The sequence below is a fragment of the Panonychus citri genome, unplaced genomic scaffold, assembly GCF_014898815.1.
Source record: "Panonychus citri isolate SS breed McGregor unplaced genomic scaffold, ASM1489881v1 Contig00100, whole genome shotgun sequence".
Lineage (NCBI taxonomy): Eukaryota > Metazoa > Arthropoda > Arachnida > Trombidiformes > Tetranychidae > Panonychus > Panonychus citri.
Window position 1 is genome coordinate 889,414 of NW_026515505.1, and position 24,520 is coordinate 913,933.

Here is a 24,520-nt window from a genome sequence, read left to right on the forward strand (position 1 = left end):
CGTCAATAATTATTTAAATTGTTTCAATTATTGTTTTGATTATTATCCCTAATCGAATTGGGTTGATTAAAAGGAAACAATTGATTATTGTTTGAATGGATAATCTATTGATCAAACTAATTGTTTTTGTCAAAAAAAAGGTAAATACATTTAGAAATATAAATAATTAGAGATTTTCATCTAATAATTTGTTAATTGTTCATTCAATAGGTTGGTGTGTGTGTGTATATGTGCCAGTCACAGGTTTCAGATTTATAGACAAAGTCTTGGTTTCTAATTTGGATTAATTGATTAACCAAAGGTAATTCAATCCTAATAGTTTTCGAAGCAGTTAAGCTTTAGATTATCATAATTAGTTGATTGTTTGGCAAAGTATAAAAAGATTTACAATTCGTGAGAAGAATAAGTTTTCAAAGATCTTCGAAAAAGGCAACACGAGCTTTCGTTGTTCCAGATTTGGTTCGTTTTAATGTTGAATATTTGTTATCACCTCGAGTTGAATTTTCTTCGTGAATTCGATCCATTGTTGTTAATCGATCTTCAACTTTAAGAACTTCAATCTCTGATTTAAGATCTTTTAATTGTTCATTAAGATGTCGACTTTTCTTTAAATATTCCAACCTTTCTTTCTCGATTTCAAGAACCAATTTATCAACATCGGTATCGTTAATAAGGTCACTTGTGGTTGGACTGGTAAGTATATTAATCACGTTTTCTGGTCGGTTAACCAGAACTCCGACTCCAGGAGGAGGTACAATGGTACTTGAAGTTGGTATTGGGCTGAGAGTCGGATTATTGGATAAAGTTAATGCCTGGAAAGAGCTGTTTGTACAGGGTGGTAGTGGCGGTGGTGGTGGTGATAAACTGGTTGGATTTACAATGATTGGATAAATATCGTTGACCGCAACATCGTAAATGGTCATTTCTTTCAATTTACTTTGACAAACTGAATTATGATGATAATCCAAAGTATCTAGATTATTGGTAATATACAGTGAATTTGAATTGATTTGACCAGAACCTCCGTTGATTATTGATGATGATTTAGAACATTTTGTATCATTTAATTGATGAGATCCATTTATGTAGATTGTGGTCGAATCAAGAGATTGATTCCGTGAGGGTAGTCCCAAGATGCTGAATAATTTTTCTTTCGATTCTCGTTCAGATAATTTAGCTTTCAACAATTCTTCCCTTAATTGTTCCGCTTCTTTTGTTCTCCTTTCACTTTCTTCGACCATTGTGGTGGCCAGAAATTCAGCTTCAGCGGCTTTTCTTTCCATAAGCATCTTCTCCTCTTCTGCGTTAAGGGCATTTATTTTCACTCTTTGAACTTCGGCCTCAGTTTCTGCCGCTTTTTGCGATAAAATGATGGCATCTTCTTCGGCTAAACGAGCCTTTTCCGCCAAAAGTTCAACAGTTTCTTCTGATCTTCTCAGTGCTTCCTGAGCAACTCGAGCTTCTTCCTGATATTGGAATAATCTTTGCTGAAGTTCCCGTTTATCTCTTTCGGCTTCTTCTCGTAACTGTTTCTCTTTGATAAATTTTGACCTTTCACTTTGTCTTCTTAGTTTCTCCTCCTTGGCCTGCGCTTTCATCTGTTGCATTTCCATGGTATCTGGACGACGTCTTTTCATATAGAGATCATGATTCCCAATACACAAATCTAAGATTAGTTTGTTCATTCGAGTCTTCGAAGAGTAGAAATGAAAAAGCGGCGCATTCTTGTCAACAGGTTTAATGGTAAACTTTTTATCATCATATGAAATATTACGAATCTCATTCCATGGAAATGTAATCTTGGGTGTTAGTTTATTATCCTTTTCATAGATGTTCAATCCCATGGCAGTAACACCTAACCAAAGTTCAGATTCTTTCTTATTACTTATTGGAAAATAATTAACACCATACATGTCAAGATCTTGAGCTATTTTCAAATATTCCATTTCCGCTTCATCTCTGCCCATTCCTCTATGATCGGCATACCAAACTCTAATCCTTTCCTCCCACATTTCCGATGTCATCTGATATTGATCGATAACCCGTTGAGGTAATAAATCTTCAGCATCAGCTAACATACCAGGTTTGTAATTGGCCTCATCATAATCACCATATTTGGCCTGAACAGCGTAACTGGCCAATAAAACGGAAGCTTCTGGTGGACAGTAAATATCCTCATTGAGAATTGCTTGTTTAACTTGTAGAAAGAAAAGATGTTGAGTAATTTCTTGGATTAATTCTTCAGCAACATCTTCAGGGTAAAATTTGGCAAGAAAAAGAAATGACATTTGAGGCACTGATTTATTCTTGTATAATGAAAGACTCGATGAAGAAGATGAATTTGATGAATAATAAGGTTTGTACGTTAATCTATTTTCTTGATCACATATTCGCTTATCCATTTTTAACCAAGCAATATAACCTGTAATTTATATAATAAACATATAGAAGATAAAATGAAGATTAGAACAGTTTAATAACATTAAATTTAGATAATAGTTCTTGGTAATTACCTTTAACATCTAAATATTGAAGGCCAAAGAAACACGTTTCTCTTGCACCCAAGGTACGAGTGACCAATTCAAATAGATCACCACCCGTTGCCTTATGTAATATATCAAAATCTAATTGAGCGTCCATGGTGATCACCTCAATTGACATCATTTTACACTTGGATCCTCTTAATAGTCCTTTCATCTTTGTTTCAAATTTGATTGTATTTCCAATGATATTGTATAATTATAACCAACGAATCCTCAATCTGATGAAATACACGGAGAGATAACTAAGTAAGTAAACAGAATAGAAGAAAAAATTTACTCAATGAAAGAAAATAATTGTTTTTTTCTATTTAATCTTTACCTTATTACTTTCTGTTACATTTCAGAATCTAATTAAAACTGTAATTAGAATAAATTTAACAGTTAAAATGTAATCAATTTAAATTAAATTAATTAGAAACAAAATAAATACAAAAAGTTGTCAAAATAAAAACAAAACAAACAAAAAAAATGAAAGAAGATTGAGTTTAACTCTTATCTCAATAGATGGCGCTGTCAGAGTGTTAATCAGTTGATTAAATTGTTGAAATTAATGTGAACAATTAAGTGTTAACTATTAACATTATTAAATTAATCGTTTCATAGTGAGTAAATTGTTCAGATAATTGAGAAAGACGTTGAGTTTTTAATGTCTTTTTTTGGGTGTTTATTGAATTTCAGTTGATTGAATAGGAATTTTTTTCTATTGGAAATTTTTTTTTCTTCCTTAATTGTCACAATTACTTTTCCATTTATTGCAGTATTAATCATATAACCTAAATTATGGTTAACTATGGTTAATTGATTTCTGATTGGGATAATGTTTTTCTTTGTTAATCAATGAAATAATTAACCTGGAGTTAGTTAATTACTCGGAAATGATCAACAAAAAGTTAACTTGATCATTTGAATGATCTTAATTACTAATTAGCAATCATATTTAAATTTTTTAAACCTTTCTACAATTAATATTGCTAGTTAATTAATCAACCAATTGGTATTTCCCTTTGGAAACTCTAGTTCATGATTAGTTCAATAGTCTAATTATATTGTTTCCTTTTTCCCTGAGCTGATTAAATTCACTGGAATTGTTAATCAAATAATTAACATTAAAAAAATCTCTCGTGATTTGGCACTGAATTTAATCGCTTGATTTACCAATTAGATTAACTTTAATCAATTGCAGATAATTATTCATCAAGGAAGTGGAATCTCCCGAAATTAATCAAATTTCATTTCAAGATAATTTAAGATAAAATTGAGCTCATTGTGATTAAACTAATTGACAAATAGTTAATGAAAATGATTTATTATCAGGAGATTTCAATGATAAATGTTTAATTTGATTTTTATATATCATCATGATAACATTTGATAATTAACTGATTGCTTTTACACAATCAATATGACAAGATTTGTTAATTGCTTGGGAAAGATCAGGAGATCGGGAAAAAACTGATTCGTATTTTGATCAGACCCCTGAAAGTGATTAACATGATGATTTAAATTTGATGATTTATGACAACATTGAGTATAAAAAAAAGTGATTGTTAAAAAATAAATATTAGAGCAATTAATTGCCAGGTAGAAACAATTAAAATACAATTTGTCAAACATAAAATACATAAATATAAGGAAGATAATTGAATTTATCAAATTGTAACAAATGATAAAATAGTGACAATCAATTGTTTATATTTGATTGGAAAATAATTTCTCTGTGTTTAGCTTTTGTCACTTTGATGATTATCGGTGGGAAGCGGTTTGATTATGATTAAAAGTAGGCCAAAAATGGCTAATAGAGTAGCTGATCCACAGACGAACGATAAAACATCCCGATAAAATTCAACGTGACCCGCGCACGAAGGTGAATCGGTCGGGTGGAGTTTCTGTATAACCATGACAGCGATACCATTGGAAACTTTGTCCAGAAAACTCATTGCACCAAAGACAAAGGCACCCGAACTTGTATTATGTCCGATAAGGTCATTGGTTAAACCGAGAGAAATGACCAACATTATTGCTCCAGAAAATCCAAGTAAAATGACAACGAAAAAAATACCATAGACTCGGTAAAATGATCCTTCGCTCAGGTACATCCAGGTATAAGTGGCGGCGGACATTATACAACCAATCGCGTATAATAAGCGTTTACCCAGTCGACGGTCAAGGTATTTGGTGGCCAGGGAAGCGATGAATGAGGCGCAATACATGACGAGCGGGATGTAGGCGATACTTTGTTTCCTCAGGTTAAGAGTAAAGTGAAGGTAAAACGGAATGTAAACTTGAGTTATATTGATCACTAATCGCGTTCCCATGTACAAGACACCAAGAGAGTAAAATTGAGGGACACTGAACCATTCCCACCATTTAAGATGAGGATCTTCAACATTTCTTGACCTTTGATCGGTGTTTCCATTTTGTTGATTGTTTGTTTCTTCATCACTTGTTGATTGAGGTTCATCATTATCTTTTACTTGATTGTTGTTACTTTTACTTCGGGATGTTTCATCAACAATCAGATGAAATAGTAAAGTGAAAAAAGCTCCAAGTGAAAGAATGGAAATTATTAGAATACGAAATTTGGGTGCATCGGTTGGTCCAATTGTCGAATCTCCTAGAGATTTATTGGAAATTTCATCACTAGACCAATGGTGACTTTCTTGAGAGAGATAATTGGTTAGCGAAAATGTTACATTGTTGTTATCATTGGTGTTGGTTGATGTTGATTCGTCAACCGAAAGAACCAACCAGGTAATTATGTAAACGGTAATTGATGAGATGACGGTCCAAGAGTAACGAAGAGAGTTAAGGCCAACCCGTTCATTTGAGATCGGTGTTAAATCGGGAATAAGTGATAGATGGGAAACTTGGGTCGCAGCCCAACCAAATTGAAAGAGAGAGATGAAAATTGAATAATAAGCGAGTCGATTTGAAGTTGATGAGTTATCACAATTAAAAACACACGGATTAAAAATTAAGGGAAAACTTAACAGAACTGCAATGGAACCCAAAAGATGCCAGAACTTTTTCCGACCATAGTTACCGAAACTAAATTTATCGGAAAATATTCCAACCAGTGGGGTTGCTGCACCATCGGCAATTTGACCAACTAAAAGTAAAACACCAGCGGCAGCGGAGGAAAAACTCAACACCAGTGTCATGTAAACCAACAGGTAACTAAACCAAATAGCGGAACACAGGTCATTTAAAACATGGCCCACCGAGTAGCCTAATTTTTGTTTCAATGGCAGTGGTTTGTGAAGGCGGGAGGACGGGGACGGAGGTGAAGATGAGGTAAGCATAACGGTATCGTCAAAATCGTCACCGTGAATAGTTAAATCGGATGGTGTTGTTGGTGGTGGTTGCGGTGAATATGTTGGAAGGTGTGAATAAGATTGATTGTTAGAATCCATAATCAATTTTAAGCGTTCAAACAATTGGTTAATTATCTCCTTTTTTTTGTTGCCGTTCTGATCAACGCTAATCAATAATATTTGTCACAAGGGGAGTATGTAGGTTCCAGTTGAATCTATCGAAAATCTATTGAAAAAAATTGGGAATTTTGAATAAATCAGTTAATTCTGGTGATTTGTCGATGATTAAGTGTTGATATTAGGCTATGATTGAACTGGTATGTAGTAAATTGAATTTGAGACTAATCAATTTAATCAACCTAATAATCAAATTAAAATTAATCACCAATTATAAAGAGTTAATGGTAATGTTTACAACTTTTCCCTTACCTAATTAACACAATCAGTTAATGGTATTGATATTGAATGATGATGATAATGATGATGATAAGGATGATGAAGATGAAGATGAAGGATAGATTTAAACAAGAAATTGATATTACTTGAAATTAATATTAACCTTCATGTGAACATTAAAACAATACAATATGGATAATTTGTCCTGACAAGTAATCGTTTGTGAAGTTAAACAATTAATGATTGAAAGGAAAATCTAGAAAAGTAATTAATTGAATCTAAATTGTGAGATAACATTTGATTACCACTTAAAGTAATTGACAATCTTTAAGGTAACAAACAACAAGATGAACACTAATCCAAACTTAAATGTCACCAATTGGCACCAATGTTTTAATAATTGTTGTTTCTTTCAATTTCTTTCATTCAATTCCCATGGTTCATCTTCATCATCACCTGAATCTTCACCATATCCAATATCAATCCAATGAGAATCATCAGCTAATTGTGACAATCAACTAAAAAAGTAAAGAAAATTGAAAAGTGTAAACATCAACATTGTCCCTTTGTTTCAAACATACAAATTACTTGCCAAGTGAAACATTTAGTTTACATTAAATTGTAGTGATTAATTCAACTTGAATTTTGATCAATGACTTACCAATGAATGGAGATAATTGTCTTGTGTCTAATAAAAGTGTCAACAATTGTAAATACAAACAAAAAGGAATAACAATTTACACCATTGAGAAAATAATCAACATATAAAATCCGTTGGAACCTCCAAATGAAAATGGTAATAATCACTTCAATTGCCGATATATTTTCCTCTGATTTCAGTTTCAATTGATGATGAACACATTGATGAACACAAATGTCTAAAAAGAATTAATTAAATCAACAATTAACTACAATTTAATAGAAAAATGGAAAGCTCATCGTTGAGAAAATAGAAAAAAAGAAAACACCTCAAGGAAGAAAACGCAATTACTACAATCTCCCTGAAATTGTTTGTTTTGATTTTCCACTTTTTCGGTTTGTCTTTTAAATGAAAGACTTTTGTTTATTTGTCATGATAATTATGTTTTAATTAATTTAGTTCTTTTTATTTATCGTTCTAATTTTATAGTTTAATTAATTTCTTTTAAACATTTGTGTCATTTGTGTTCACCCATAGAAGTTTAAATAATCTCTCGTATTGTTTCAGTTAACATTTTCTCTTCTCTTTTTTCCTTCTTCTTTTTTTCTTCTTTTTGGTTGTTGAGGATTTCCAATCAATGTTGGGCTGATGATTGTTTCTTTTTGCTTCTTCTCTCCCTTTGTAATAGCGTATTTATTTTTATAGTGCTGTTGCTTTTTCTTCATTTTCTTTCCTTTTTTTCTCTCTCTTCCATCATCTTCACCTTCTTTTACTGAACAAAATTACATAAAAAATATTCTTTTTTTCTCAATCTCTTTGTTTCTCTTTTCTTTTCACAGTTTTGCCATCTTGTTTTCTCAGGATAAGAAGAGATTGAAAATTTGAAAATTCTTTTTGTTTTCTCTTCCCCACCAACAACACCCAAATTAACACCAAAAATTTGACCCTTTATTTAGATAATGCGGCGTAAAGGAACCTTTAAATGGAGTTTTGCGAAAAAAATTCCTAGTCCAGTTGCACCAGTAGAATTTGATGTTGCTGGTTCTCAGGCAACTATTCAAAGACGATCAAACAATTTAAAGACCAGTTTTCATCGACACAGTTTATCTTCAACCAACAGTGAGGAAGAATCAATCATTCTAAATGTACTGCCAACAAATGATATCTCACTTGAAACCTGGTTAACAACTTTACAATTTGAACAATATATACCTTTATTTACCAACGCGGGTTATGATATGCCAACAGTATCACGAATGACACCAGCCGATTTATCCGCAATTGGAATCACCAAACCTTTACACCGTCAAATAATTAAAGCGAGTATTGCCAAGTTAAATATACCCGATGGATTACCAAGTTATGTACCTAAATCACTTTTGGAATGGTTAAAGTTAATCCATCTTGAGGAATATTTTGAAATTCTATGTCAACAGGGTTACGATTCAGTTGATCGAGCTATTGAATTAACTTGGGAAGACTATGAGGAAATTGGTATTAAAAAGCTTGGACATCAAAAGAAATTAAGTTTAGCCATTAAACGAATTCAAGATTTAAATAATGGTGTCCGTCGATCAACATCAAACATTTTAACCTCAGTTCCATCCTCATCATCACTTTGCTCGGAAAGTATATCACTTTATCCTGATACTTTATCTTTACCCTTAATGGATTGTCCACCAATTAGCCAGAAAGTAGCAATTAAAACCTCAATTGGTTTCAAGATAACATCAACTGTCGGCAGTTCATCAACACCCGAATTGACAACCTTTCAAAAACCATTGGACAATAATACAATGAAGATCAACAATCATATCAAAAAATAATCATATTTATATATTATATATTTATAAATATATATATTCACATGCACAAAACACAATTAAGCAACTAAATTTATCTCAGCTCATCTAATTATCTCCTTCACCCACTTTTTTTTTCCTGATGAAAATCAATATATCACAATTATCTTCCGTCTTCTCTGTGTCTCTCTCATCAAGGTTGTGGTTGGTTTGATTATAATCAACAAATTGTCTCGCTTGCCTTTTGTTAACTTGTCATATCTCCTAATCAGAAATCATAATCAATTGTCAATCATCATTTAATTATAAATAATCATCTTCACCGTCGCCGTCACCATCACCAAGTGGACTTTTGTAAACCTGTTGGGAACCAATAATAAAGACAAACAAAAAGATCAATATATTACATATATATATACATACATAAATACATATAAATGATTAAGATAAATTTTTCGTCAACAATCAGTCCAGTTAATTGTAAATTTAACAAAAAGTAAAACAAAAAATTGAAAAATTAATTAATTTTTTGGCAAGAAAGTACTAAGCGACACCTATTGGAAAATTTATTAACTGAAAACCGAAAAAGTCAATCAAATCAATCAAATAAATTTTAATATTCAATTTAATTGGAAATTAAAAACAAAAATGTTTTCTATTTATAAGGATTACCCATATTAGATGTTTGATTTATTGATTATTACAATTAAATGATAATGTAATCAAAGGACTTACAGGGGAAAAAAGTGAATAAATAATTTACATGAAAAAGGAACATTTTTTTGCTTCTTGAATCAAATTAAATTCAATTGACTTATTGATTTAGTTTTCTTTGGATTTTTTCTTTGCATGTTGATTGTTGTTGGTTATTACAAATTGTCTAAATTTAAGCGAGTACATTTATATCGTCTATCGTTAAAAACGATGGATCAATCGTCCTGTCGGTTGACATTTTCATTGGTATCACTCTGATTCTTTGTCCATCTCGATGACCTTTACTTTCAAATTTATTGTTACGATATTTGATGTAGCCCCAGGTCGAGATGATAACTAATTGTATTGTTAAAAAGATGAAACAAATGATGATCAAACTGTTGATATCGATACAAGTTTCGTTGACCAATTGACCAGCGGAAAGACGGGAAAGTGCATCAGAATTACCATGGATCCATGAACTGGAATTGTAACTTTTTTGTTTCCTCGATTGGGTTGGAATTTTTTGTCGATTTAAATTGTCATTGGTTGTCTCATTTTCCAAATTATCGTCATCATCATTTCCTCGTTGATTTTTATTAGGAAATTTATCAACAATTTCAATTGTTCGGATAACGATTAGTTCAGAATCGTTGGTTGTATTTGTTATTCCTGAATCAAAATGGTTTGAACTTCGTCTTCGTCTACCCAATGAGGTTATTTTACGTCTCGATCCATCCAATCCCGTTGTCGCACAATGTACAGGTTCACAACTTGGAAGGCAAGGGACAACAAGCGCTCGAAATTGAACAATTCCTGAAGTTGGAAATTTGAACGCTTCGAATGGAGCCTCAACCGACTTCGACGATTCCTTGACTCTACGAACTCCCGACATTATCGAAATATCTGTTGGACAACCTTTCTCATCGATAAGTGTAAACTCTGAAGCGTCAACACCATCGTCGGCAATCACTTCACGAACGAAGATCTCGTAAGGACCTAAAATCGAACCAAAAATTTAAATTAGTAATCTAATCACTTTGACCGACGTTTTTTTCTGTCCATCACTTACTTGAATAATCGGGAATCTCAAATCTTAACGATAACTGATCTCCAACTTCAGCTGATTTAATATCGTTTCCATCTCGATCTGTTATCCTCATAGTGACCGTCGGTGAAGTGACCGTAGCTTCTTGAATCGGAGGCCTAAGACTATCTTTCTCAGCAATATATTCATTCAAATTGTCTCTGAAACAATTTGTAAAAAGTCAGTTATTAGTTAATTGTTTATCCATTTGTCACCAATTCAAATTTTCAAAGTAAATAAAACTCACCCCATGTCTTGAAGTTGAATATTATGAACAACTTTTTTATTTGATAAATCGTATTGGCAGTTAATTGTTAAACCGATATCATTACTTGTCACAATAAGTTCATGATGTTGAATAACAATATTATTAGTGTAACGGCCATTAGCTGAGGCCATTATGCCGCAATTGATATCATTATATGGCATTGAAATATCAAAATCGTATTGACGTTTAACTAAATTGTAACATGAATTTGGTTTGGATGTTGCATAGATTTTACCGGTAAAGGGCCGATTCATTTTAATTTTGACCTTCATTTCCCGTGAACCACAATGTAAACTCACTGTAATCGAATCAAACAAGATGACAATTAGAAATATAAATATAATAATCACTCTTGAAATCGAATCAATTTACCATTGTAACAATTATCAAGTTCGTAAGTTGCCCCATTGGCCACTTCTAAATATGGATCTTGAATATGTACAGATGAAGCTCGATTAAGATGACTCGTTCGACAGACTTTATTAGAACCATCGCCAAAATCAAAGGAATGGCATCGATAAGGTGCCTCGAGGCATTTTCGTTTACACTCATCAACCGAAACGACATCAGGATACATCGAATCAACGGTTTTCAATATAAGTCCATTGATCTTTTTAAACTCACAAACTTTACCTTGACCTTTTTGATAGAGAGAAAAAAGAAGAAATAAAAATCGAAGTCAAAAAAAAAAAGTTCTGACCTTTTAAAATCCATCGACTTACCTGGAATACAATTGTTTTCAAGGTAATCGAAACTTGGATCAGTTTGTAGGCCACTTTCAACATCATCAAGTAAAAGGGTTGAAAATGAATGACGATCATGATCCAAAAGAAAACAATCGCCCGAGGCTGTGTTATAATTAACGGCCTTACATTCAAAGTCACTTTCTCGAAGACAAGACTCGAAACATTTTTCCCGTGTCGATGCACTTCCAACCCTTCGGGCCTCGCTCTTCAATTTATAGCCGATTACCCTTTCATAGACCCAGGCCTTATTGCACTTATGTATCGCATACCCTGTGAATACAACAAATCAAATCAAATCAAATCAAATCAATTGGAACCATAAGTTAACACCAACAGCAAGAAAAAAATGAAACCATTGAGATTATATCAATTTATGATAATCGTTAATCATGAAAACGGGTTCATTGGATTAACAAAAAATACTCTGATAATATTATTAATACTTGGAGTTGGAATAATAATAAGAAAAAAAAATGAAAATAAATCATGAAAATAGTGAAAATGTTTAAGTTAAATTGTTGATTGATTATCTGTAACCACTAAATTGTCACTAGAAACTGGAGGTTAAATGATTATGATGAATAATGATTCATTTCTGGTTGAAGAGATTCTTGTAAATCCATTAAAATGGTTCGTAATAAAATAAAATTAACTCTATTGTTAAGATGATTTAAGAAAAGAAATCCACTATCCAGAACTAATAGAAATTAAATTAGTACCATTATCATGATTTATCGAGTTAATTTCTGTTCAATAGTAAAATCTGAATACCAGAAAATTACACGTTCATTTTTGAAGAAGAGAAAACCATTAATATCGATTGTGTATACGAGTTAATTAATCTAATTGTCGATGAAGATGATGATGATTATGATTATGATATTTACGAGAAGTAAACTCACTTTGTAGACAAACTTTTTCAGCGTAAATTGTGAACACTGGGAACTGAGCGGGTTTCAGGGCTTCAGGCCGTTGGGTGGCCCCAGTTGATAGTAATACACATAATCCAGTTTCATAGTTAATTGCTTTACAGGAATTATTTAATTGGCAATAAGTTAAACATTGTGTCAACTCCAATGAACCAGGAATCAATCTCATCAAATCAGATGAAGTTGTATAAGCATAACCAGTGACCAATTCAAAGCCTGGGACACCATTGCGACAAGCTAGAGGATAATTAAGACAATCAGTTAATAATCAGCTGAACGATAATGTAAATTCATAATGAATATTAATTACTATCATGTTTTAATATGGTTCAATCAATTTGTTAACCATAATCATGATCAAGACGATTATCAACCTTAAACGAGACATTTTGTTGATGTTTTTACCCACGAAATTTATAGTTATCAGAAAATGAATTGTTTTTATCATTTTTTTTTCTTACTGGAAATTTACATGATATTTTTGGTGGATAAAGATCATGAAGATGAGTCTGAGAACAGGAAGAAAGAACTTTTTTTTTGCTTTTTCTTCACTGGAAAAGGAAAACATTGAATTGGAACAATTAACTTAACGGTAACTGGAAATTTGCAAATCACCACAATATCTTGAGCTGAGTTCAGTTCAGTTCAACTGGTAGAGAAAATCAAATCTTCTTTTCTTACTTTCACCACGTTGAGAATATATTTTCATGGTAAATTGATGAATATTTAACCATGAAAAGTGAATACATATATTGAAAAGAAGAGGAAGTTTCTTTTCAAAGAAAGTTAGTTAATTAATTGTCATTGATAGAGCATAAATTTGTAATTCTTTCAGGTAATTATCTCATTCATCTTTTTTTTTTACCTTCAGTCTCCGTTTTGTTTATCTTGTGTCATCACTTTTGCTCATTATCCACATGAAATATGCTCACAAAATGGAAAATGTCATCAACATGATGTCCAAATGTCATTGGAGATTCAAGGTTACATCAATTGGAACAACATTTTATTATATCCAAGAATTGACGGAAGAAAATATTGTTCTAAATGACCTTGATATCGAAATGTGTATCAAGTAATATAATAATTCACTCACCTTACGATTTGTCAAGAAAACTAATCATTAAGGTAACATGAATTTTACTCAATTCTCATTCACATGGTAATATGAATGATCAGTCTTGTATTTCCCATACAATAACATTATCAATGTACCGATACAATTTAGCCCCCGAATTGATTGTTGATTAACTTCCGCATAATTTGATGTAATTGTTGAATATTTTTCTCTTCATTTATATATATATTGTGATCTTTATCGAGCCAGGTCAGAAAAGAATCCGTTATTTTGATTGTAATATTATTCACTCAGAATTTAAGTTTATCCAGAAAAATATAGTAACATAATTATTGGTAATTTTTCAACTCTTTTCAATTACTTTGTAACAATTTAATTTGCTCGTAAATTTCAATGGTAATTTAATGGTTAACAGTTAATGGTTTAGTGTTAGTAGTTGAAAAAAGTCATGTCCAAATTAGAGTAACAATTTAAATTTCCCATAATCATCGGGTAACAATCAACTAATGGCAAAATTGTTTTCCTCTAGTAGGTCAGATCTACTTTACCAGTTTCAAGATTGTAACAATCAAAATGATGATTCATTTGATTGCTTGAAGAAAAGGTTAAATCAGTTATCATGTAATTAGTGGATAATTAATATGAAGATGGATAAAGTTACTCAACTAATATGCTAATCGAAATGTTCAAATGCGTTTGATATGCAAATTAGAAAATATTTTTTCCAGTGTGAAAAACTTTCCTAATTGAACAATTAACTTTTTTAGGGTTTGGCCCACTAATTATCTTTGGTCAATTAGATAGTTACTTAAACCTTCAGGCAATTACACTGATTAACTGTCATCACCTTTTGTTGTTATCATGTAGTTTCAGGTTTACGATTGAAAATTAAAAACTGACGAGGAATCAAAGTTAATTGTTGTCATTTCGATTGACACAACAAAGATCTACATCAAAATTTCTCAGTGATTTTCTTATTCTCTAATTGTGTTTATCATGATTAACGGAACCGGACATGTCAACGGTTCTCATTTTATATAAATAAATCAACAATTGGGTGGACACAATAATCACAACCGGACAAAGTGTTGACATTTTCCAAAGGGAAGGAAAAATTGTCAACAAGAAAAAAATAGAAACTTTCATTTTCTCAAGCTTCAGGCAGAATACACATGAGATGATGATTACAGGGTAACCTTCAAGGTCTATCATTAAGCCAGAACGTAATTTCAAATTAAATTAGATTAACCATCAACTAGAAACTTGATTTATGAAATTAAATTGATTCTGTCTCATTGAATCAAAACTTTTTTCAACTTTTTCCATTGAAAACTCTGAACTTTGACAAGAAAACTGAACAACCAAAAAAAAGTTATACATTGAACCTTTCCCACAATCGTAATTAAAAAATTAAACATTATCATGATTACCATTGAATAGTTAACCTTTTCCAATAACAATCAAGTTAATCATCACCTCTTAAAGATGATAAATTGTATGAAATATCAACAATCAATCCTACAGAATCATGTATACATGTAGTTGTTGGGATTTGGTGTTGACAGAAATTTAAATTAGCGAAAATATATTTAGATTCTAATCGAAAGGTTTAATTTAGTTTAGAACTTGATTTTCTCATTAATTGGTGTTGATTTTTTTCCTCTCTCTCATATCATGAATCAAAGAATCTGCTTGATTAAGGAAGGTGATTTTTTTTACATCATCGAAATAGTTGAACAAACTGATCAACGGGAAAAATGGTCAACACACAAAACTTTGATTGTTTGTTGATTTTTTCTGATCATCTTCTTGGTTTGATTACTTTGAAGCTCAATGAAGCTCATCATGTATGTAATACCTAATTGATGGGCATAAAAACCAAAGCAAATATATAAAGGGAATTCATTGAATAAGATCTCAATTTTTTTCTTCATACTTATCCCTTGATTCAGTTGAAATTATCTGCCGGAAGGATTGACGATAATTAGAGCTTCCTCAATTTTCAAAGTCAATGTCAAATCCTTTTTTTAATTCATAATGAGCTGACCAGTGGAAAGGTCAACAATCAACAAAGTATTCTAATCAATCACAAGACCAGGCAACTAATCAAAACATAAATTGTTCACCAATCTGAATGAGTCCAAGAGAAAAGTTTTTCATTGATAATTTTCATCTTCGATCGTTGAAATTTACCAAACTGACCCTACGAAGTTGATTTTTGATGAGATGACGAAGGAGAAAAAAATATCAACTGGTTAACGGTTTAGCCCTTACAAGGGGCTGAATGGACTGGAAATTACATGATGGAACTTTTTTTTTCTTCTTCATCAGCTGAGTAAATGTAAACAAACCATAAGGAGACTTGCATCTGATTTTTTTTTGATTGTTTCTGCTTCGTGTCAACACAAAACAGACAAAAAAAAAACAACTAAATTGACCTTATATCAGGTGTAATTGCGAGAGAGCAAAAAATTTGTCTTCCTCATCTGATAAACAATCTGATGAAGATGATGATGATCACCATTGCTTATTACATATATCTATCTGTTTACATCCTTGTTCATCTTTCCGCATCATCAAATTTTCATTCTCATCACCAATGAAGCCTTTCGCATCCCACAATCTTCATTATCACTTCGCTTGGATGGACAAACGGGAATCAGCAAAAATTTCAACGATGTCTTTCAACTGGACAGCTTAATTTTTTTCTTCGTTGATTATTATTGTCCTTTTGCAAATCATTTTCTTGTTGCTCTTCAAATTTTGTACTTTTTTTTGTTGCTTCTTCCATCATCATCATCATTGTTACCGATAAAATCAACGTAATCAACAAAAATGACCAGACTTACCTTACTGGTCATCAAATTGCTGTTACTGTCAACGTTTTCCTAAATTGCAATCACTCAACTGTTGATTGTTTGCAATTTTTATTTATATTTGATTACTACAATTGTATTACCGTTCAGATTACACGATAATGATAATAATAGTAATCAGCTGTTTTCAAAGTTTCTACAAACTTTTTCTCTCTCTCTCAAAATATTATCGTTTCTCTGAAATGATTACACTTTTTTCATCGAGAAAAATTATCGATTTATTAATCTGATCAGTTCGAATTGATTGAAATTTCTTTTAGTGATTCAACTTGAAAAATTTGATCAATAGAAATGTTAAAAGTTTCTACTTACATTGGGAGTAACAATCAATTCTAATTACTGATGATGTTAAACAAAAGAGAATAAATAATTTGATTGGTTTTTCCATCGTTGGTTATTTAGTTAACTGTTGATTGTGAAAAGTTTTGATGTTGTTGGCGATGAGGATGAAGATACACAAATGATGAGGATGAAGATGATGAGAAAAGTGTATGAGTTTTGTCACCAAAATAAAAGTGTTGAGTATTATCAAGATGAGAGATTAATTATCTTAGAAATTAACTTTATCCATGATAATGTCAACGGAGATAAGTAAAAGTCGTTGGACTGATTCTGTCAACGGCAGGTAACAAACTGAATCATCTTCCTACTTGATACCTGAAGGAATTGGTGGCGCTTATATAACCTTTCTCATCTCTCTCTCTCTCTCTCTCTCTCTCTCTCTCTCTCTCTCTCTCTCTCTCCTTCTCCCTTTCTTATCTTCCTTGTCTTCTCTTTCTTTTTTTCTTCTTCATCATCTTCTTTCATCATCATCATAATAATACCTCATCTTCCTTATTTTGTTCATCATCATTCAGTTTTTTTCTTCTTTCACTCTTTTGTCAATTCAACTTTCATTTACTGATCATTCGGTTGACAGTTTTGTTTGATGTGACATCGAATTTGCTCAAACAATTTACAATTTAATTGTTCTAAAACTTTTTTTTTCTCTTCCTATTCGAATTCTATTTTAAATTCCAATCTATTGATATTGAACTTCAATCCATCTCAATTATCAACTAATTCGTATCATCTAATCAATCTAAACTTGTCGTTTATTAGTTGAAAACAATTAAGACTAAAAATCAGTTATAATTGATTTTTGAATCGATTCTCTTCCGATAATTATTGAAATTTGATCAATTGATAATCTCGAATTGGAAAATCAGTAATTCTAATCATGATCATGGTAGTGAAACCTGTTGACAATGAAAGTTAATTGTTGTCAATCATCATAATGATTTAAGAGCGGGAATCAATTCGCAGACACTGCCATCTATTAAGGTGCCATCGAATTGTTGGAAATATTGATTAACAATTAATTAACTGGGGATTTCTCAATCAACCGATAATTAGATTTTTATTGCGATTGAAATTTGCAAGATTCAATTAAATTAGATAATGATGGTGATATGATTTAGAAATCGATAGATTATCAATGATCAAAATGGTTCGTCAATTGTGTAATTTGTTTAATTTATTATCATAATATTAGTTTAATTTAATTAATTTATATAAGTCTTAATTACTACTGATTAGGTGTGTAGGGTTTTGTTGGTTTGGTATAATTTGTTTGTTTACCTCAGTCTTGACAGTTTTTTTCCCTCCAGGAAACAAAGATGTTACATTAATTACATATATTACTTTACGTTAATTAGTGTATATGTATTGATAAGCTAGAAAAAAAAGTTTGATAATCAAAATTGATTTGATTAAGTTTTGTCAATTAGATTGATGATTTTGTTGTCCTCCAAAGTGTCGTTCAGTTGTAAGTGTTTGTGTTGGTGGTGTTTTTTTAACTTGACTCCATGAGAAGGTAATTACAATCTGATTAAAAATCAGGTTAAAAAAAGGTAAGATAATTATAATAATTGATTGGTAATAATTAAAATAATAATTGTGATATTAAGGAACAGAAAATGCTAATTAAAATCCATAAACGGGTAGTCGGGCTTTCATTTAATTCCTGGTGCTAATTAAGTATTCTCGAGTCATCTAACTATAGATTTATAAATTCCAAGTGTGAATAAGTTTTTGTTGATTGTGTTTGTTAATTATTATTTTATCGATACTGAAGTTTTCCTTGATTGGTTAATTGTTTCTCTTTCAAATGAAACAAATCATCAATTTCGATCCCATTGAGATAAAAGGTGAATTAGTTAACCATTGAAGAAGAAGAAGATATTTGAAAATTGAATTTTTGGAGTTTCTTGTTGTTTAGATGTTTTTTTCTTTGTCTCATCGTGATTATCATCTTTTTAGTAATTAATCAGCAATTTGTCATCTTTAAAAACTTTGAATCCTGGTGTTGTTTTTGTCGTTCTGATCTGGTATAAGATTTTAACGGAGAAAAGTGTTTGTTTATGTTTCATTTTGTGTTATTAATTTCAAAGAGTAAATCGAAGGGAAAATTAAGAGGAAATTTAAAGTTGATGATTTTATCCTTTTGTTGTTGTAATTTGAAAACAGGGATTTCAATTGTACATTTCCTAGGAAGCTTTTGCATTATTTGCTATTAGATTGTTGTTGATTTATTAATTGTTGTTGTTGTTGTTGTTGAGGTTGATTGCTAGTACCAGTTGATTCTTTGTTCATTTTACCCATCCAAATCTGAGCGTCGATGTTTTTATTAGCAGGTATATGAAGAAGAGGACATTGCTCTCGAGAGAAACAATTAGTTGTCCGCCAATAGTAACATTCACCTTTATTATCTGGTGGTTGTTTTGGTCGAGAAAATTTAAGATCTTTTTGATCATCAGTTGGAGCAAAATAAAGTCGCAATGGTACCGAACCATTAACTGAGATACCTTCCATCACGATACCTTGAAGCTTATGCGCTGCCTCCACGGGTGAACTTGGATTATCATAATAAACCCAAATACTGTTTTCAATTGTTTTGTTAATCCTTTCAATTAGTTTAACACGTCCAAATTTATTGAATAACGATTGTAAAGTTGACCGAGAACAGCTAGATGACACATTGGAAACTCTTAATCCATTATAAGCCCATATATTGGTTGGCTTCAATTTAGTCAAATTACCATTACAATTAGTATTATTATTACCGGTAGTAGTCGAGCCATTAACACACTGTGATGAATTAATTGAATTATTATCACAACTATTGTTATTAGAATAGTTGTTACTATAATTAGTTAAATCGCTTTGATCATCATTAGTATAATTTTCATATCCATTTGTTTGGTTATCACAACCATTGGTGTTAACCTTTTTATTATTAGCACTAGAACCAGAAGAGGAGTTATTACTTTCATGATTACCATTAACAATTGTACCATTTTGTTTTGGATTATCAATACCGCCAATTGAATCCATGATATTATTATCACCCATGTTATTAATACTTTTCTTAATTACCGTTGCCTTTGTACCATTTGTATTACTTGAAGTAATATTATTTGTTGGTGCAGTTGTAATAATAGTAGTTGTATTATTATTACTATTACTATTATTATTATTATTATTATTGTTGTTGTTTGTTACCGTTGTTGTTGGTGGGGTTGTTGTTGATACTACTTTTATAGCTCGTTTGACAATATCACTATAAGATGTTGGTGTCGTGGTCGAGGAAGCATGACAAGGTTGATCAGATGTAGATGCATGATGGTTTTGAGGTTCACTTGATGTTTGTTGGATTGTCTCAGTAATCGTAGTTGATGATAAAGTAGCAACGGTAACGGGAGTAGCAATAGTTAAATTGTTATTATCAGATGCACTGTTGACATTATTATTATTACAATTACTATTAGCATTATTAGTATTGGTATTATTACCAATAAGATTACCATTAGTATTGGTATTGATATTGGTATTAATATTACTAATTGTTGTATTAGTAGTATTTGTATTTGTATTGGATGTTGATGGTCCATTACGATTTATTGTTGGCCTGCTAATTATTGGGCTTGATGCAAGTGAATTGTTGTTATTATTTATTAAATTAACTGTTGATTCGTTAGTTAATTCAGATTGAATTGGAGAAAATGCTTGTCCACCACAATTACCAATAGTTAATTCTTGTGTTCCACCACCATTACCACCAATACCGCCAATGTGATTACTTATTGTATTATGATGATTACCTGAACTATTTCCAATAATAATACCTTGATTATTATTATTAATTAATTCGGGCATCAATAGATTAACATCATTTTTCATGTTATTGTTGACACCCATCAATGAGTTCATAATGAGACCAGTTGAACCTGAATTAGGATGATGACATGAAGAAGATGAAACAGGCGAGTGAGATGTTGTTACGTTATGTTGATGGTGATGCTGTTGTTGTTGCTGCTGATGATGATGGTGAAGTGTAGTTGATTCAACAGAATTTCCAACATCATCAACAGTAAGAAACTGGGTCGAAGGAGGATCTTTTGAAGCAGTACCAAATTGAATATATTCTTGAAGGGTGAGTGGAAACTCATTGAAATGTGGTATAGCGGTTAAATGTCTACAGTAAAGTGGATACTCTTTCAATTTTGACTTGAATTGATCTAATGCCGCAATCCCGAAAAAGTACATTTTACTTGCAAAGGGTTGACGAAGTGCTTCCAATACACAGGTAAGTGCATCTACCAGGGCAACAAATTTAACTAGATCTTGTTGAATTATACCACCAAATAGTTGGGCTGTTAATGATAATTCTTTATCCGGATATTGTGGAAAGTAACAATACTCTTTGAAAAGATTTTTTATCATACAATGGAATATATCTCGCTCCTGTTTATTGGGTGATGATTGAAATCGACTCAGCATGTCAAGAATTTCGTTAATGCTCAAATTTTCACTAGTTGATTGATTGTAGATTCGCTGGAAATATGTAGCAGCTTCTTTCTCAATTTCGGGACTTATTGACAACTGTGGCTCTGGGAATATATTATTCACATCGAACATGTAATCTCGTTGAGGTTGTTGTTGTTGTTGTTGGTGTTGGTGTTGTTGGTGGTGTATTTGGAGTGAATTCTGAAAGAAGACGAGTTAAGAGAAAAGAAGATTATATTATAAGATAAGATGAGAAGATAATTCATTTGATGGAAGATGAAGAAGAAAATGTTTCTTTAAGGAGATGACTTTTTACCTGAAGTTGATTTTGTTTCGTTGAAATTGGACCAACTTGAGAGACATTATTTAACTGAGTTGTTAAAGGTAATTGAGAAGATGTAAATTGTTGCTGATGTTGCCTAGATTGATGACTGTTAAATGCATTCATAGATCCGTTTAATGATAAATTATCAATCCTACCATTAAGATCACTAATTGAATGATGAACTGATGAATTTTTGACATCATTATCATTACTGTAAAGTCCAGGAGGTACCAATTGTCTAGAAGATGGAGACGATGATGACGAAGTCTTTGATAATAAGTAGTTTGATGAATTATCTATTGCTTGGATAATATTCATTAAAGGTGATGAGGGTAAAAATTCACGGCATAAATTGGCTGCTGAATCAATCTCATCAAACCTTTGGGAGGACATCATTTGTGTTTCCTGATTTTTACTGGGATCACACATATCAAGCAATATCTTGGCGCACAGTTTTGGTGTAATGGCAAATTGATTCATCAATTCTGAGCTTAATTGAATATTTCCATTATCATTGACCAGCATATTGGTAATCTGGTCATCGGAGAGACCAGATAATCTACCCAAATAATTTGAATCCATTCAATTGGACACAAAACCAAAACAATCAAATTAACTCTGTAACCATGATAATGTTGGCATAAGAAAAGTAAGTGTGTGTGTAGATATTGAGACCATCCAAGTTTATTCACAAAGGTTATGATGAATTAGGTATATTTATATATAAAGAGAGAGAGAGAGAGAGAGAAAAGGAAGAAAAAAAAAGAAAAGAACATTAATAAGCAGAAATATATAAAAAATAGTAACAGTAAATTCAAAATAAAAGGTAACCTGGATAAACAAGAAACCCAAATGATGAAAACAGTTCTGTCAAAATATTATTAGCACAACTGTATGTTCACAATTATGAATATTTAACCGATGAATGAACTAACCTTGTTTGAGTTGATGGATCCAATGATTAACTGAATATAAATGGCGATTAGATGACAGCTATGGAAGAAGAGAATTAAGAAAGACACAATTAGAATAAATAAAAACACTGAGCTTTCAAATGGAAGATGATGAATGTAAAAGGTTACAATTAGAGGTGATGGTTTTGTTTGGTTTTCTCAGAACAACAGAAAATAATGATTGACCTCTTGGTCTCTAGATTAGAATATTTATTTTTTTCTCTCTCCCTTTTTTTTTCAATCTTCAATTTTAAACAAAATTGAAGAGAAGTAGAAAAGAAAAAATTATTCTGGATTATTATCTCTTGAATCCAGAAAAGTAAATCATGATGAGGTTTTGAAGAAAAGAGAAGAAGAAATAGAGAGAGAAAGAGAGAAAGAAAGAAAAGATACAAGATGATGAGAGAAGAAGAAGAGAAGATGAAGAGCAGACACAAGAAGGGAGAGAAAAAAAGATTTGGGAGAATGTGAGAGAAGCCAAGAAAGAAAGAGAAGGAAGAAGAAAAGAAAGAAAAGAAAGAGATTGTAAAGAGAGAGAGATGAGCTGATGATGATGGAGATGAAGATACAGGGTTTACCAAAGAACTTTATCCACACAAAGGGGAGAGAAGGATGAGTTTTCTTTCTCTTTCTCTTTCTTTCTTCTTTTTAAAGACAATACAAACTGATTGACTTTTTCTTTTCTTTTTCACAACAGAATGAATTATCCACCACCACGCAGGAAAAGAACCACCCACCGAATGAAATCCACAGAATACAAATTGGAAAATGTTTAACTTACTCTGGGTTTAGAATTTGATTCAATTTGGAAAGAGAACAAATTTCTCGCGATGAGTTTTTGTTTCAAAAAAGAAAATTAAACACAATAGAATATCAGTTAATTAGGAAAACTTTCTGATGGAAAAGGGAATAATTATCCATCTTTCCAATGTCATTGAATGAAAACATCACGAAAGACTAATTCCTGACCGAATCTTAGATGTTCATGTCACGTGACTTTTTACAGCCAATCAGAGAAGTTGTTTCAATTTTTGAATCGTTTTTGGTTCTTTTTTTTGGTTAACTTATGATTTATTCAATCGTCTTATTTTTATCAAATTAATAATTATAATTTACTATTATATCGATAATACTTGTTATAATACAGTCTTCCAATTGAAGTGAGTGAGTTAATGTGTAGGTTTTTGGTTAGGTTACTGTTGTCATGGATTAATATTCTTGTGAGGCTTTTCCTTTGGTTGGAACGGCACCAGTACCTTTCTTTGGTAAGAGGACAGTTTGGATATTTGGTAAAACACCTCCTTGGGCAATGGTAACACCAGAGAGTAATTTGTTTAATTCTTCGTCATTTCGAATGGCCAATTGAAGATGTCTTGGAATGATACGAGATTTTTTATTATCACGAGCAGCATTACCTGCCAATTCTAACACTTCAGCGGCTAAATATTCAAGAACAGCGGCCATGTAAACTGGAGCACCGGCACCAACTCGTTCAGCATAATTACCCTTACGGACAAGACGATGAATTCGACCAACGGGAAATTGAAGACCAGCTCGGTTAGAACGAGACTTTGCTTTAGCCTTAACTTTACCACCTTTACCACGTCCAGACATGATGATTAAAATGGAACAAATCAAAAAAAGTAGATAAAAACGAAGATAAAATTAAGTACGAGACTTTGATCAATGACTACGAATCAATTAAACAATTAAAAGTGAACAAGAAAAAAGTTCGCTTGTATTTATATGACCAACTTTTGGTGTTCTATTCACTTGACCAATCAGCGAAGACTTGAACCCTACGAGGACTCAAAGAAAACTCAAACTCCGCCCACAAAAGAAAATCTCTTCTTAGTAAACAGATTAAGAAAAGAATAGAAAATTTGAAAATTAATTTTAATCACTCTGATTATTTTCTTAACTAAACTTTTTAACAATTAACCCAAAAGTAACAAATTAGTTATCATTAGTTAATCCAATTCAATTTAAACTAAAGAAATTGGGTCTTCCATTTTTGATTAAAATGTTTAATTTCAATTGTGT

General features: G+C 31.6%; 6 protein-coding genes across 12 annotated transcripts; 1 reads left to right on the forward strand and 5 right to left on the reverse strand.

Annotated features, from left to right (window-relative positions):
• Positions 1-84: 84 nt before the first annotated feature.
• Positions 85-3,018, reverse strand: LOC128388583 (merlin-like). Of its 2 annotated transcripts, none has more exons than XM_053348004.1 (3): positions 2,863-3,018; positions 2,514-2,785; positions 85-2,422 (listed from the first exon to the last, which is right to left on the reverse strand). In XM_053348004.1, the coding sequence occupies exons 2-3, from the start codon at positions 2,695-2,697 to the stop codon at positions 411-413; spliced, it is 2,196 nt and encodes a 731-aa protein (XP_053203979.1). In that variant the 5' UTR covers positions 2,698-2,785; positions 2,863-3,018; the 3' UTR covers positions 85-410. The 2 variants fall into 2 exon arrangements, with proteins under 2 accessions (XP_053203979.1, XP_053203980.1); XM_053348005.1 differs by having other exon boundaries at positions 2,514-2,761; positions 2,863-3,004.
• An 843-nt stretch (positions 3,019-3,861) lies between these two features.
• On the reverse strand, positions 3,862-7,056 carry LOC128388593 (major facilitator superfamily domain-containing protein 12-like). Of its 2 annotated transcripts, none has more exons than XM_053348018.1 (2): positions 6,915-7,056; positions 3,862-6,083 (listed from the first exon to the last, which is right to left on the reverse strand). In XM_053348018.1, the coding sequence occupies exon 2, from the start codon at positions 5,954-5,956 to the stop codon at positions 4,265-4,267; it is 1,692 nt and encodes a 563-aa protein (XP_053203993.1). In that variant the 5' UTR covers positions 5,957-6,083; positions 6,915-7,056; the 3' UTR covers positions 3,862-4,264. The 2 variants fall into 2 exon arrangements, with proteins under 2 accessions (XP_053203993.1, XP_053203994.1); XM_053348019.1 differs by lacking the exon at positions 6,915-7,056 and adding an exon at positions 6,287-6,428.
• Positions 6,908-9,325, forward strand: LOC128388604 (caskin-1-like). 3 transcript variants are annotated; one of them, XM_053348035.1, is made up of 2 exons: positions 6,908-7,049; positions 7,733-9,325. In XM_053348035.1, the coding sequence occupies exon 2, from the start codon at positions 7,853-7,855 to the stop codon at positions 8,717-8,719; it is 867 nt and encodes a 288-aa protein (XP_053204010.1). In that variant the 5' UTR covers positions 6,908-7,049; positions 7,733-7,852; the 3' UTR covers positions 8,720-9,325. The 3 variants fall into 3 exon arrangements, with proteins under 3 accessions (XP_053204010.1, XP_053204009.1, XP_053204011.1); XM_053348034.1 differs by having other exon boundaries at positions 7,850-9,325; XM_053348036.1 differs by lacking the exon at positions 6,908-7,049 and adding an exon at positions 7,343-7,574.
• A 25-nt stretch (positions 9,326-9,350) lies between these two features.
• Positions 9,351-17,027, reverse strand: LOC128388582 (uncharacterized). Its single transcript, XM_053348003.1, has 7 exons — positions 16,685-17,027; positions 12,392-12,655; positions 11,466-11,759; positions 11,116-11,382; positions 10,723-11,041; positions 10,461-10,636; positions 9,351-10,387 (listed from the first exon to the last, which is right to left on the reverse strand). The coding sequence occupies exons 1-7, from the start codon at positions 16,758-16,760 to the stop codon at positions 9,582-9,584; spliced, it is 2,202 nt and encodes a 733-aa protein (XP_053203978.1). The 5' UTR covers positions 16,761-17,027; the 3' UTR covers positions 9,351-9,581.
• Positions 17,028-17,866: 839 nt separating this feature from the next.
• Positions 17,867-23,414, reverse strand: LOC128388573 (uncharacterized protein DDB_G0283357-like). 3 transcript variants are annotated; one of them, XM_053347985.1, is made up of 4 exons: positions 23,259-23,414; positions 22,460-22,517; positions 21,516-22,142; positions 17,867-21,400 (listed from the first exon to the last, which is right to left on the reverse strand). In XM_053347985.1, the coding sequence occupies exons 3-4, from the start codon at positions 22,104-22,106 to the stop codon at positions 18,917-18,919; spliced, it is 3,075 nt and encodes a 1,024-aa protein (XP_053203960.1). In that variant the 5' UTR covers positions 22,107-22,142; positions 22,460-22,517; positions 23,259-23,414; the 3' UTR covers positions 17,867-18,916. The 3 variants fall into 3 exon arrangements, with proteins under 3 accessions (XP_053203960.1, XP_053203963.1, XP_053203962.1); XM_053347988.1 differs by lacking the exon at positions 23,259-23,414 and adding an exon at positions 22,607-23,226; XM_053347987.1 differs by lacking the exon at positions 23,259-23,414 and having other exon boundaries at positions 22,460-23,225.
• Positions 23,415-23,526: 112 nt separating this feature from the next.
• Positions 23,527-24,196, reverse strand: LOC128388617 (histone H2A-like). The gene has a single exon (XM_053348050.1). It carries the CDS (start codon positions 24,089-24,091, stop codon positions 23,687-23,689), a length of 405 nt encoding a protein of 134 aa, XP_053204025.1. The 5' UTR covers positions 24,092-24,196; the 3' UTR covers positions 23,527-23,686.
• Positions 24,197-24,520: the final 324 nt, after the last annotated feature.